Raw genomic sequence first — 15190 nt, 5'->3', positions numbered from 1 at the left:
TTTGATTTCGTGAGGGCTGAAATCTGTGACCAATAACTTGGAAATCGATCAATAACTAACGCCGAGATTAGAAGCGTATATCGCAGAGAGGACGATACGGTCCGATGACACAGGATAACGAAGTTTATCGCACCAAGTGAAACACAGCGGCTGGTGAAATACTGAGCTGTATAAAAATCATTGGCATGCATAGTGCGAAAAAGAAACGTCGCACAAAATGCAATTCACGGACGCTCAAACACGTTGTACACCTTTCATGTATCCATGATGATTGTGAAGTATGAGGGCGGCAGTGTGTGTGAATTATCTGTGAGTGCATATATGCATGGGTGGGTGTGCGGTATATCGTATCGGCGTTTCTTGGGTACCTTGTTCTGTTGCTGTCCGTCCTCCGTTTGTCCGTTTTCCTTGGGCCTGTCGTCTGCAGATTTAGGCGCGTGTCCACTTAATTTATATTGCTGAAGCTGCAATTTCATTCGTTTCAATTAATTAGTATCACACGTAGCATTCCATGTTTAGATTATAGTAATATTTATAATTATAACTTCATCGGACATATCGATACTGTGTAGTAGTTATTTCAAACGGTACCTCATCTTTGGTAATGGCTAGCTCTTCCTCTAGGGTGGTATTTTTTTCCAATGCAACGCGCAGTCGCTCTCGCACCTAAAAGTTGGCCATTATTAAACATTTCTGCTTTTACATCAAAGGTACTACCGATTATAGCAATTTACAAAGGAAGATCTTTAACCCCGAACTGGTAGCGTCAAAACGATTTATACAATTGTTTTATTAGTTTTGATTCTCGCAGTCCTTACTAAAGTACATATTCCATCAACTATAAATATCTTTTCCTTTTTGATTTTTTTTGTCTCATCTATCTCATGTATTCTTTTTTTTTTATCTAGCCTACTAGTTAACTACTTGGCCGAATCAGTTCAGGGTTAAGCAGGAATCGTTCCGCTTCTTCCGTCAAGGTTGCCCAGGCGCCAATGCCGTCGCGAACAATAGATCAAAAGTTCTTACTTTCTCGTCCAGAGCCTTGTGGTGCTCGAACAGACTTTTCAGAGCTTTAAGCACTTCAACTTCGGACGATACTCCGGATTGCACGGCTGCTTGCCTCTTCATCACAGTCAACCGAAGCGATCGTTCGTGTCGTGAGACCAGACATTCTAAATGTTCCAGCAGAAGCTGTGGGAGCCAACAGAGAATCGTTTCAGTAGGGTATATATCAAATACGAGTACCTTCGAACTGTATCAAACGTATTAAAGCTATTCTAGTTACACGAGTGTTGCTACGTTCCGCCTTCAGTTCCGATATTTCCTCCTCTCTCTCTAGGATACTCTCGCGTGCCGCTGAAAGCTCTTTCGCCAGCTGAGAGAACTCCTGAAATCAAAAGTATCGCACTATGTATTGCTTGCTAATAAAACGAAAGAAACTTTTGGGACAATCTGATATAATGTTAAATACTCGAGACGACGAGTCTCTTATGCTTAATGAACATCAAATGTAGGGGCTATTCCATTACTCAAATCCAGGAAAAATATTATCAATTAAAATTACTATATTCGACAACCACCAAATGAAACAAGAACGACAGTATTCAAGGTTTCGGGACATCGATCGTGAAAAGTGTCCTGACTTGGTCACCACGAAAACCCCTACCAGGGAAACTCACCATTTTCATTCAAGCACATTTTACACACCCTTTCGAACGCGTTACTTCCGCTCGACATTCCACCAGAATGTTGAATCTTTATTTATAAATGCCGCTGATCGATAGAGGCTTCCCTGTTAGAACAACATCGCCGACCGCTTTGCACTTTAAAGGAACAAACAGCTTCGTCTAAATTTAGGCGACTTTCGTTCACCTTCGGTACAATACCACCACTTTTGCGAACCTAAATTCCGCGAGTTTCGAATTTCTTAGATTCCAACTTCTCCTTGGGTTCTAAGCTCCCGAGCTTCCGTTTTCCTCAAATTCTTAAAATTCTCCACTTTCGCAACCTCCAACTCCGCGAGTTCCCAATTTAGGAGATAACAAATTTCCCAAGTTTTCAACTCCGAGGTTCTCACATTTCCAAGTTTTTGGCGTATCTTTAGCACGGGGGAATCTGGAATTCCACTTTTCAATTTCGAATGTCCCAAATTCCCCTTTCAAAAAATTACAATATTTACTCGAATATATGTATAAAATGTTTTCAAAATTTCATTAAATTATATACATTCCTTTCTTGATACCAAAAAATTCATCGAAATAACTAAAAAAACGTAGTCCTAAAGGAGCCTGGTCATTCTTCATCCGTGTTTATTTCATATTTTGGGATTTACGATTCAAGCGAATTTTGTTTGCGGACCAATATGACCGGGGGGCAGTGGGCCATAAATCCAATTGTCAGTTGACTTGATTTTTAGTTGAAATCGGGTTAAAGGCTCGTGATAAATGCGAGGCACGCTAGTCTAAAAGTCTACACTTCGGAGCGACATTTGTGGGTCCACTGAGTTATGTAGACTGTCCAAGTGTACTTTAGTTGTGTCCAAGTGAGTCGACCTGAGACAAATGGGACATGCTGATCTACATTGGTCGGAAGGTAGAACTACATTTGTCACGTTTTACATTATCCTTTACATTATCCTTTTCGCATTCTATTGATTATTCATTTATACATGTATCATTTCTGTATCTATATATTTAGAAATGTAAATTTGCATAAACACCTACAGGCTAATAATTACAGTAAAGTTGTATTTCGATTATATTAAATGCAACTATTCAGCGGCAATGTGATACTGTATCGCTGGTGATTAGCAATGAAAAACTGATCCTAGGAAGGTAATCTATGTAGTTACGGGTATATTCCCACGAATAAACAGAAACAACAAAAGGCACATTAGAGCCAGGTATTGTTCGATTTAAATCAAATTAATGGCGGTTTCCATTCATCTTGCCTAGGTGTCGAGTTGTTTCGCAGGTTTCCATTGAAACGTAGTCGCGATTGTTAAATGTCTCCATCAAGTAAACAAATGGTTTCTTTCGATTTACTTACTACTGAATCTATAGCTTACAGATAACTCGTTTGTTATTTAAAATTTCCACTATTGGCACGAGAAGAGCGATTAACGAAAAGAATGAAAATATAACTTCCTAGACAAAATGGTGAAATTTGATTAATTCTTGGCAGATATTTGGAAGATGATGCAAGGGACCTACGACACAATGAGAATTTCGAAGGGGGACATGATCGGAGCCAGAATCCTCCTAGGTTGAAATGGATATTGATTTCGTGGCTACGTCACGATGTCATCGAAACGGCATCACGGAACAAGCGATAATTTCCACGCGATATCGATCGTGCGCCACGCGTACGTAAGATGGGATTTAAACTCGCGTGTGGACGTGCAGTTTGCGCCCACGGTGCAACGGACTGTGAGAGTTATGCAGCTGCAGTTCGTTAGAAGTGCATGACCCCTGGTCGAGGCCGATTGAGATATTGAAATTTGCGTTCTCGCCAAGGGAAACGGACGGATCCTGATTTCTTTACTAACCTCGCGTTCCAAGGAACGAATCGCAATTATGATCCGACCGCGGACATGGTGCGTATCTTTGCATACGGGATGAGTCTCTAGAAACTTGATTGTGAGACAAGCTACACAAATTTCCATTATGTAAACACTGTTTTTTTACCTTATCACGTACAAGTTGATTCTGAAACTTTGTATGTTCCATCTTCTGTTCGATAAACACACTCTTACAATTTAAAAATGTTTCTTGCGTTCGTCAAGTAAACGGACTACGTCACATTAAAGAATTTCCACAACAAATTCTCAGGTGAAAGGATTAAAATCAAATGCAATTTTGCATACGGTAAAACTTCTTTAAATTAATCATTCCTTTTCTCTATTACGTTTTTTTCCTCAATTTGCAACCAAGGATAAAGTTCTGTCAAGCACCAACAGAATTCGGGTGATCGGAGAGCTGACGAGAACAGGTGATCGTCATCGTGGATGAACGAAACGTTGAAAAAAAGTCCCGACACCGGGACCTAGTCGCGTAAAAAGGTCGGTGGCACACTGAGGCTCGAGAGCAGGCTGAATGTGCCAGATGCAGACGAAAGCCGAACTCAATTATTGCAAGGTGATGGGAACCCTATAAATAGTGGCTTCGAAGACGTTACACGGAGTGGCTGAGAGTACTATCGAGTCATGAATGCTTGACAAAAGGGATGCGAAATAAAATTGTGTCTTCGACCTTTCGAGCGGAGTTCCAAGACGTTGCCAGTGGATTAAATTCAACTCGATCGTAGAAAATGGAACAAGATGTAGGTCAGTGGGCCGTGAAGACGTTGCTCGGCTCGGATAAAATGGATCTCGATACGCGTTTTGTATTTTTAATGTGAAACCCTCCGCTCCAACGATACGTGAAATACTTTTGCCGGAGTGGAGATGGAAAATACACGTTTCCAATAAAATGACCAGTGACGTTTGGAAGTCTGCGGTTGCTGATCTTTGTGCATGTAACGACTAATCTCTCAAACTACCGAACATTAGACAAATATCATGCTTTTCTTGGCCCCGTGACTGCGTATGACTACGTCCCTTAATCAATTTATCAACTACATTTTCCTCTTTGACTCGGCGAAAGAAAATCCATAAAACCGAGATATTTAAAGTGTCAAACTGGGCATACCGCCTTAAATTAATAGAAATCTAGCCAAGTCTTTCGAAATTTCATCTCTCCGTCGATGTCGGTCATCGGGGCGTTTATTATCGATTAATCGATTAATCGATACCAAGGATTTGTTGGCCAATATTAACTGGCGACGTACGATTAACGTCAAAGGATTCTTGCGAGCCCAGCCGCTTCGAAACGATAATAAAAGGTCAGGAATTTAATATCGGACAGGGGACCTCGTATCGGAGAGAAATTCCAATTTACATTTACTAATTTCCATCCTCGGACCTCCCCGGATCCCGTAGATCGTACAAATATTACGCGAATAATAAAGCATCAGAAGTGAATACTTTTCTCTTCTCAAGATCATCGGTATTTAGCGCACCGGTGGAATCTCTGCCTGTATCGTTTCATTACTATTTTTAATAGTATGAGCTGGAAGCATGTAATGCGCAATACCTGCATAATAACGAGCGGCCGTCACTTTATTACGTGACTTAACAGTAATCTCGTGGCTGGTAGATAGAGAAAAACCTTGTTTTATGCTCGCCGTGTTTCAAACGTTTTATTTCCGATGACTTGTGCGAATTCTTCCAGCGCAATCTTCATTAATAAGCGTCGCGCGACTCCGCAGGTAAGAACACGCCTTAGATTTCGCCCGCTCGTTATCGATGTCTCGCGATTAATTTTTAAACCGGTCCCAGGTAGACAATGACGCAGCGTAAACGTCTTCTAACGTATCGGTGTTATCGCGTTCATTAATGTACAATGTGATGATATTAACTCTTTGATTAAAATTATTATTCAAAGATGTATGTATATTTCGTTAAAAAGTGTTTGTTTGAGGTGTACACATACTATTAGGTTGGTGCATACGAAATGTCGTACATACAAATGAATGCCGAAAGGAACAGCATCTCCCTTCTCACGAGATTAATTTTTCTAGATTTTTAGATTTTTAGATTTCAATGAAAAATCTAACAGACGCTATAAAATTTACAGACAACACCCCCTCCAAAAAACTTGTTAAATTGGAAATTAAAGAAACTTTTCATTCTCAATATAGACAAAAAGTTGCTCGACGTGATAATTAATTTCTAATAATAGGCCTAAAAAATATGCAACGATTTTGATCGAATGTACACTCGAGCTTATAGATTAGCACATTGTTTGCTAAAGATGTTTGCTCGCAGACGTTAAAAAGGCAGAATGTGCAAATATGCACCCGCCCACTCGGGCCAATTCTTTCAGCAAAGCTCGCGCACCGCTTACATGCTGCAGGTGAGGAATTATGCAGCGGTTGCCACACATCCTTGTTAATCGAGTGTGAGAAGCAAGACACCGGTTCTATTCTTATATTTACTCGTCGATGATAAGATAGAGACAATGGATACGAGGCTGTTGAATTTGCCGCGACGAGACGAACGATCCGCTCAAGTAAACAGAAGGAGGAATCGAGATCCACGAGAAGAATGGATGCACATAGAGATAGGGTTACGTAAGTATGTAAATAAGAGTGTCGGAGGCCTACATATTGGCGCGCAATTTGCATCCTTTTAACACTTGCGCGTGCCAATTAAACGTGTACAACACCGTTACTATGGCGTGCTAAGAGACCGGACTATGACACGTTACTTTCATAACAGTGCTCGCCGTTAGCCAACAAAATATTCAATTAATTTATGATCAGATTGATGTTATCTACTGACCAACTGGAGTTCGAACACGTGTTTGCTCGCATTAGTTTTGTAATCGGTAGCTGGGTAAACTGGAAGGCACACAAGTATACCAATTTCCGACTCTTTGCAAAAGTTTACTAGATTATTTGCTAGAATACAAGTTAAAGATGGCACAGGTTTACTGAAAAGTTTATTCAACTTTTTCATGGTGAATCTAATTTTCTTTCAGACTGATTTAAAACATTGTTTATGTATTCGATAATTGAGTACTTTTAACGAATTCTAAATAATGTTCTAAATAAATCAATGTAAAAATGATAAATATTTAAAAAATACCAGCTGATAGGGGATGACGAGACGAAACTTTGTTATATTTACAGTTTATTCACAGGATGGTTAGTATCGAAAATAAAAGTTCGATTCTTTGGTATTTATTTGCGGTTTATTAGAAAAAAAAAACACAAGAAACAATATCCACGTCTGAAGTAAGCGAATCGAGCCACCTTTTTCGTCGACCCCGAAGAAAACCACTTTGAATCAAAGGCGAACTCGACGCCTCAATCGCGAGTTTTTCTAACAATGCACGATTGTGGACAGCGTCTCAAGTTCGTGCTGCATCTGCAACCAACAAGAGTTCAGAGAAGACACAACACGAACCCGAGTAGACGGACAAAAACAAACAGTCGGATAAAAGCCGACAGAGAAGGAGGAAGAAATATGAAGAGGGTGCGAGACGAGAAGGGAGTGGAAAACACACGCTTATACACATTGGCCCCTGTCTGAATCATCACTGCACGCGAATGGCTTCATTCATACACGAATTTAAGGTCCGTTCACGCGATATGCCGTTGCAATCTTTGCCTTTTCAACGATCGATCACGCTTTACGACTTTACGACTCTTTACTCACTTGAACGCAGCAACAAATTTTATTGGCAATTTCCTCGAGATACTAAACGATCAGGGTCGAGAATTGAATAGTTCAATATTTTAGAAAACAAATTAAATAAAATATTGACCATGTAATTGTACGAAACCAGAATTCTACTCCTTTGTAAAGGGAATAGGAAAATTGGAACAGAGAATTTTAGAGCTTCTAGAGATCAATCTCTACAACCAGTGTTTAGTTTTCAACGAATTACTTCAATTTAAGTCTCGAATAAAATTCCTTATCGGAAGAAATTATGCAAGTGATTTTCGAGTATGAGGGAGGTCTAAGTCGGATCAGGAAGACTCGAGTTTTCCAAACTTCCATCTGTGACGTCTCTTTAATATTCGGAACTTACAACAACGAATAGAAAGTGTATGTGTTGCAACGTGAGACACGGGAGGTATATTTGAGAATGCTGCCTACATAATCCTCATATGTCGGTATTGTATTGAAATGGGAGGAAGCCACATCGATAACCTCTTACAAATGTGAACACAAACTATTCCGTTTTATATCGACATTGATTTTAAGACTTATGTTGTTAAGGTTTGCTTTATACCGAGTATATGTTTCCTGAAGCCTTAGTCGATGAAACAAATAATATAAACCGCAGAGTGACACGATCGTCTTTGACTACTGGGTGTCAAGGATTCAAGAGGGATGCTTTTTGACTGGTACAACTTGAAGAATACGGGCGTCCCAGGCCGAGCTATCGCAGTACAGGAACGCACGAGTGAGCCTAACCCAAATTCAATAAGCACGTTCCTGTCGGCAACAAACCGCCATCCCGCTGGGGAAACCCCATTTAACGGTATGTACTCAACAAGGATATCGTTTGAGGGATCACTCGAAATTGACTTAAGTATATATTCGTTCCAAAAACTGTAACTCGTTGGAGAGATAAACAGGACGTCACGAAAAATCTTGGCAAAATGTTTACATCGCTTCGCAAGGTGTCTACTGCAATTGAATCTCCTTGTTTTTATTATCCACAGGAATTTATACCGATTGAGATCGATATAGTTCTAATAGCGAATTGGTAACTTTGACCCAAAAATAGAGGGGACCTTGCAACCACGAAAAGGCATAACTTCGAGCCAAGATCATTCAAATGATAATTAACTCGTTTAATTTAGCGTACGTGCTAATATACATATTTGTTACGAAACTTTCCTTATTCTCTCAAGATTATAGATACAGAAAACACGATTATCGTATCTGATTGTAGCTTTCCATGCTAAATGATAACGTACCGATAAACCACTTGACGAGCTTTCTACTTTTGACGCAAGGAAAGTACAAGTTTTGAGAGACCGAGCCTGTGCCTCACACTCAGTTGAGCAATAATATTGTTAAAAAAAAAAAAAGTACCAGGTAAACATTTCTTATTAAAGTAGAGTATAAAGTATAAATAATGAAATGCGAAGGCACAGGATTAACTTCCACAGCTAATATATCATTTATATTCAATTTATAATACGAGTGTTAATTTGTAATGAGGTCCTGGCGACTCTTACGTCAACTCTGTTTACCATATTATCGCAGAATTTACTTTCTATAGGGAAACAGTTGCGCTGGATTTTTACGGGGGAGGCACGTAAAACGTTATCATCGTTGAGTCAAAAGAGGTCGATATTTCACAGTAGCCAAGTGGAACTGTAACCATCTGGTGTATATTACGCGAGACTCCTGGAAACAGTTCGTCATGAGTTAGGGAGTAAATAGAACTATGGCCTTTGCCGAGGAACAGTGATATACTTGTGTGGCGCAGCTTCGTAGAGCCGCGAATGAAAGACGAATCGGAAAAGCCTTCCATTATTCGCAACGGTGTCTCGTCCGCCTGACTAATAACGTATTCTCGGCTACACAATGAATTCGAAAAGTCTGGTGACTATTCTCTCAGCGGTTGGCTCGATTCAAAACAATTTTCGAACATTGCCGATGCAATTCCGTCAATGGGAGTACAAATTGTAAACGGACCGATTACTGCTACTCAATGGAGATGATAATTTCGAGATTCGTTACGCGACGAAAAATATCAATGTTTGATAGTAGATCCAGGACATCGCCGTTTAATTATCGCTGACTGTCGTCGATAATGACGGTATCGCTGGCATTATTTCCGTCAATAGAGCTGCAAATTGTGAACGCACCGATTACCAGTACACAATGAGCTTCTACTTTTAGAGTTCCCTTTATGCGTCGCGACGAAATTAATTCGCAGAAAACCCAGGATAGCAGCGATTAATTTATCATTGTCTGTCATCGTTAGTGGCGATATTGCGAATAGAATACCGTCTGGGGGACTGTAAATCATGAATGCACCGATCGCCTGGCGCACAATGAACTTGTACTCCCCACAGTCATCGCTGTGAAAAGCGTCAACACGATTACTGGGAAAATCCAGTTCACCGGGTTCAGTAGTACTCGCGTTCAAGGGGTTTTCTTTTTCTATAGGAAACTATTAACTTTCATCGATCGCAGCTGGTTTCATTAAAAATTGGAGAAGTGCGTTTATCGAGGTAGAGCCGAATAAAATTGAATTTGAAAGTTTTCTGAATTGGCAGAGATACAGATCTTACACTTGAATGTGTATTTTTAGAATATTTAAAGCGTTAAAGTTAAGAAATACATTCTTGTAATATTCAAAACATCCAAAAGCAGCATCGTCATTATGAAATATCAAAATAAATGCTTTGGAAGTAATCTAGAGAAAAAAAATTCAGCCAATAGAAGGTAAAGTTGTAATTGTAATATTAACCAACAACTTGAGACGCGACGTGAAAAAATAATGAACAAATCCTTTGATCGAATGTACATTTAGAACGTTTTCAATCGTTATTGTTGGGTCTCTGTAAACCGACCAGCGACCAGCGACCAACGGAACGCGAATAAAATGTTTCCCAGTTCTCCATCGACGTTTCACTAAAAATCGGTGCGTAACACTCGACGTAGTCCCCCCTGCAAGTGCGATTTCGCAAAGCTATCTGACCTTATCTGGCCGCGTTTTATGTTTTACATCCGCTCGAGTTTAATTAGCCAGCAACACGAGACACCTAGCGCGCTTGTAACCTGCCATCGAAATGTGTCGGTCAGATGGGATGCGTGGGTGAGCACTTTCCTTCTCGTAGGTGCCATTAAACAACCTGCACCGTCGCCGATAGCGGCGGACGACGTTGCAGAAGCTTGGCGGCTGGTCGAGCACACCATTTTCCGCCACACCTCGCGCGCATACCTGACTAATGAGCGGCCATACACGCCGACCACGATATATCCAGGATCCGACCAGTTCTGCGCCATCGAACTAATTACTTTCGATATTTTAATGTAGGTACACCCGTGGCATACGCTGCAACCGTTCTGAATTCTCCTCAACGTAACGACTCGAATACCTCGATGAACCGCGATATTAAATTCCGAACTTGATTAACTCTTACCTCCATCGAACACTCTCTATAATCCAATTATATTAATAAAGTAAAATTTTATGCTCTTTGTTCGCCACGAGTGTGTACTTGTAAATTTAATCTCTACCGGCCACTTTAATTTTATGCTCATTTTTAACCCTTTGCATTCTGTGCCAAAAAATGTATTTTTATGAAAGATGTATTTTTGAAAAGCTTGACAAATTTCAGCTCGAGGGAAGGTAAATTTCATTATACAGAGTTACAAGGCGAGGTCTTACTTAAATATTATACTTAATATTAACACATTCGCGACCGGCAAATATTTTAGTAGTCCAAGGCGAAATCGACGGGAAACCAGACGAAGATATAAGAGGAAAAATCGACCAACAGATATCTCATGAATTATCAACGCCAAACACATGGAAAGATGGAAAGGAATGTGAAGGGAAATCAATATAGCGCAAACTTCTATCTCGGTGACACGGAATACGCTCTATCAGTTTACAGAGAAAATGGGCAACGAACAGCGGCAAAAATGAGAGATAAGAAGTTTGCACAGGGACGAATACTGTTCTAGACCTTAATGCATAATGCAACAGCAAACGGGGAATTCACGGGACCATTATTTGCTACCAAGTCGAATTCATTACCCTGATAGCATGGTTTCGAAGAAACAATCTGTTTGTTACTCCTCCGAGCGAAATTGCCCAATGACAAAAATTCATAAATATTTCACACGAACGCGACCTGGAAGAACAAATAACGCAATCGTTTTCTTCATTTATTCCTCAACGAAACAAGATACCACACGTAAAACGTACGGATGTAAATTTTGAAGATACGATTCATTTCCAGGATGCGTTAATCTCATAGAAATGAAATAAGAAAATCTGCGGAGAAATTAGATAATACTCTCCCCCTTTTAAATATAACCAATGAAACTGGAGTTAGTCAAATGACAAATTTCTATTTTAACGCAAAACATTTCTTGAGATCAAATAACACATTCAACTTTGATCAAGCTTACATTCGATTGTGTAAAATAATCGACACAAGGCATATATAACCCGTACAATTTTTATATGCAACAACACAAAATTTTCATACAATTGTATATGTGTGCTTGAAATTGTCCTAGGTAGGCATTATCTCCTTAAAATCCGAGATAAAAAGAAAAATATGCCCGGTGGACGGTGGTTGCATGAGAGCCGCTGCATTTGGCCGAAGACGGCGTTGCAGCGAGCTGCCGGCGCTGCTGCACCGAGCCGCGCGCGAGTAGAGAGAGCTACTACCGCCGAGTAGTGTGTAAAAGGCGAGGTTCATTCATGCGCCGCCGGCCGAGTAAGGTGGGGTGGGTATTGATCGTGGCAGCGTATATCGCGTATACCGGTGCATTGCACCCGTTTGCTTCGTCCTAGAAATTTTTACCCTCCCCAAACTACCGCGCCGCCTCCGTCGCTGCCTACCGATCGCCGTTTCGTTTCGTTTCGTTTCGTTTCGTTTTGTCCTTTCACGAATTTTCAGACGAATCGTCACTCCGGTTCAGCTACCTTTTCCTGGACGGAATAATCAGCCATGCTGGCAGAGATCGATAAAGTTTCCGGGGCTCTTCGTAGCTCTTCAGCCCTTGCATAAGGGATTTTTGTCCGTGCAGGTCTGGTCTAAGGAAGGGACCCCCCGTGAATATGACTTACAATTAGAGAAGTAGGATCAATTGGATCAGTTAACACTTTACCGACCAGTAGCATATTAACACATTCGCGAACGGCAGATGTTTTACGTTTCTAATACAGAGTACTGACGAAAGCAAAACTGAGCTAAACGAAATAGAGTAAAAGGCTGTTATGTGTAAAACTTGAAAATTGTTTTTCTCGAAACTATGTCTTCCATAGATTGAATCTGGTCTAAAATTTGTCTCTCGCCAATCTAAAATCACTATACGGAAGTTAATCTGGTAGATTCTCCGATTATGCCGCACGCCGGTGAAATGCTACCCGGATGAACAACTATTTTCAATTTCTATCCGTCGGACATAGTTTCCTATCGGGAACGTTGAAACACGAGGGGTCAGAGACCCAGAATGAAATTTCAAATCGTAACATCGCGGAGAAAGTTTTCAGAGATCCGGAAAAGTATTTCACCCCGATCTGAATTTCCCTTCGAGGCTCGTGTCGGCCTAATCGCCTTTTTCGCCTCCTCCCTCCCCTTCATCGACGCTCTTTTTCATCCCTTTCCTCTCTGTTCATCCCCCAAACTTCCGGTGCACGCGCTTGCAGTTTTTTTCCAGCCCTCTGGCCTGGCGTTACGCGCCGAAACTGCGAGCGGGTCAGTTTTTCATCGGTCGATCGTCGAGTAGGAGAAGCACGAAAAAAAAAAGGGAAAAAAACAAAGAGTTTCCACCCTCGAAAGCTTCTACCACGGCTACCCTTCCTCTTTTTGCGCTAGATAGGACGAAAGTTTCCGCAGTATTACAAACGAAACGGTCTTTGTATCGCGTCGTAGCGCACCGCGGGTTGGAGATCGCTCCAAGCATTCTTGGCAGCGAACCCTTTTTTCCAGACAACGGTTCTGCCAGGATCGTTCAGTGTAATGCCCGAATATTCGACCTGGAACTGTCGCGAATTTATCGGGGAACACGCTGCTAATAATTGGGACGCGAGCTGTCGCTTTATTTCCGAACGGGAACGAGATTAATTCACGTCGAAATTTCTTTAACCTATAATTTCGCTCTTGCGAAATGGTTTCTCTCCTATTCTGTTACAGACGTTATCTATACCTTGTTTTCCAATAGAGAACTAATCATATCGATAAATACGCTCTTTTAATTTCAAATATATTTTCGTATTTACAATAATTTAATTTTAATTTCTCAAGAGAAAGTACATATGCTAATTGCAATATCGATTTGTCCAATAATTTTCTAATAAAGGAAATCCAGTTTTCGAGGCTCAGATCTAGACGACCCACTAATCTGTTTGAAGCTATCGTTCCTAAAAAATTTCATAGGAATTCGGTAGGATCAAAGGTTTGTCACTCTCTCGAAATCCTTCTTAAATTCCAACGCGAGATTTTTAACCGATCCCACAGGACAGTATCTAACGATGCAAAAAGTAACTCGGAGGAAACTCGTGATAAAACGGGAGGAATCTTTGCGTCATCCGCTTTAGCGGAGCTGGTGAAAAATCTGGAACACAATCGCGGAAGGACGAAACCAGAAATCACGTAACACGAGCCGCTCGAGTGACTCTGCCCTTCGCACTCCAATTGCTCCGACAGGCTGTAATCCGGCGCGCATTACATCACGACATCAACACCAGATCTCTATACGCGTGGAACGCAACAGACCGGCGAGACAATCGTGATACAATCGGCAAGTGAGCGAATCTGGGTGAAAAAATCCATCGAAAGCGTGGAATAGAATTCGCCATCGTTTTTTTTTAAGGAAATTCATCTCGAAAATGCGGCACGCTACGGTTCATAGTTAATCGTATGCAATACCGGCTGAATTACCCGACGACGGCGTCGGTCATCCCGGATAAGAAATGTTGTCTGAATGCTAAAACGATTCCAACGCATTCTAACAAATGTTTTGCGTTTTATTTTCTCGGACGAGAATAAAACCGAGTTCCGCTGGTACTTGTCGTTCGTAGTGTATTAAAAGCGGAAAGATTGGGAACTATATCTCGGTTGCTCTCGATTCTTTCGAAAATTTGTATGGGACAAAAAAGTTGGCAAATACGATCTGCAACAACATTTGTCGTATGCATTTTTATCGTAAAGACAGCGGTGCGCGAGATAGCGTACGCTGAGTTATAGCTAGCGCCAAATTGACAAACGCAAGTATTGTTTCATTTATCTCGGCTACTATCGACTCTATCGAACATGTCTATAGGTTAAAAACGCTTCGAAATTTAATTTTCACCAACTTTTGCTGCATGTGACTTTGAAATAAAAGCAAAGGTAAGAGAGACATTGTATATTTCAAATTTTAAATCAAACTACATAGAAACTGATTTCTTTTCAAGGAAAAGTAGACTACATGATCGATGTTATAAATCATATACCAGGACGAGTCAAGATATTAGACGTCTAGCGCGGCATGCTTATCGATAAAAGTATTGGAATGAAAATCGAATTCCTCGGATTTCAGGACGCCGACATCGAGAGTATAGTGCTTATTGGATTTCTGGGAGATCCGAATACGAAATTCAGTCGCAGTGCACCACGAATACGATAAGAGTTTGGGCTTTGTATCGCAAATCATGCCGTGAATCGTCGATCCAGATTCCAGCACCGTAGGAATCGACGCCCACCACGATTAAATAGTTTCGAGCAGAAATTGCCAACGAAAGGATCGTTCCAACATTCTACAGTTACTTGCGATCAAAAATTCTCAGTCTCCACCAGCGAAACGAAGAAAATCTCTTTCACATTTTTCTGTATGTTATACAGCACATAGCAATAAATATGTCTTTTAAAATACTCCCTTAAAAATAATCAA

The 15190-nt window shown here is 40.7% G+C and overlaps 2 protein-coding genes across 18 annotated transcripts in view; one reads left to right on the top strand and one right to left on the bottom strand.

Annotated features, from left to right (window-relative positions):
* Nucleotides 1–15190, top strand: part of LOC128891802 (uncharacterized) — a 116192-nt gene that overhangs the window by 87824 nt on the left and 13178 nt on the right. The gene's annotated exons all lie outside the window — the stretch shown is intronic.
* Nucleotides 1–15190, bottom strand: part of LOC128891786 (liprin-alpha-1) — a 38570-nt gene that overhangs the window by 12599 nt on the left and 10781 nt on the right. For all 17 annotated transcript variants that reach the window (XM_054151580.1, XM_054151572.1, XM_054151574.1 and 14 more), the window contains exons 3-6: nt 1286–1387; nt 1027–1191; nt 592–666; nt 369–464 (exon numbers count right to left, since the gene is read on the bottom strand). In XM_054151580.1, the coding sequence (XP_054007555.1) occupies nt 369–464; nt 592–666; nt 1027–1191; nt 1286–1387 (438 nt within the window). The remainder of the gene's footprint in view (nt 1–368; nt 465–591; nt 667–1026; nt 1192–1285; nt 1388–15190) is intronic.

Source organism: Hylaeus anthracinus, unplaced genomic scaffold (genome assembly GCF_026225885.1).
Source record: "Hylaeus anthracinus isolate JK02 unplaced genomic scaffold, UHH_iyHylAnth1.0_haploid 12002, whole genome shotgun sequence".
NCBI lineage: Eukaryota > Metazoa > Arthropoda > Insecta > Hymenoptera > Colletidae > Hylaeus > Hylaeus anthracinus.
This window is presented reverse-complemented; position numbering and strand designations above follow the sequence as displayed.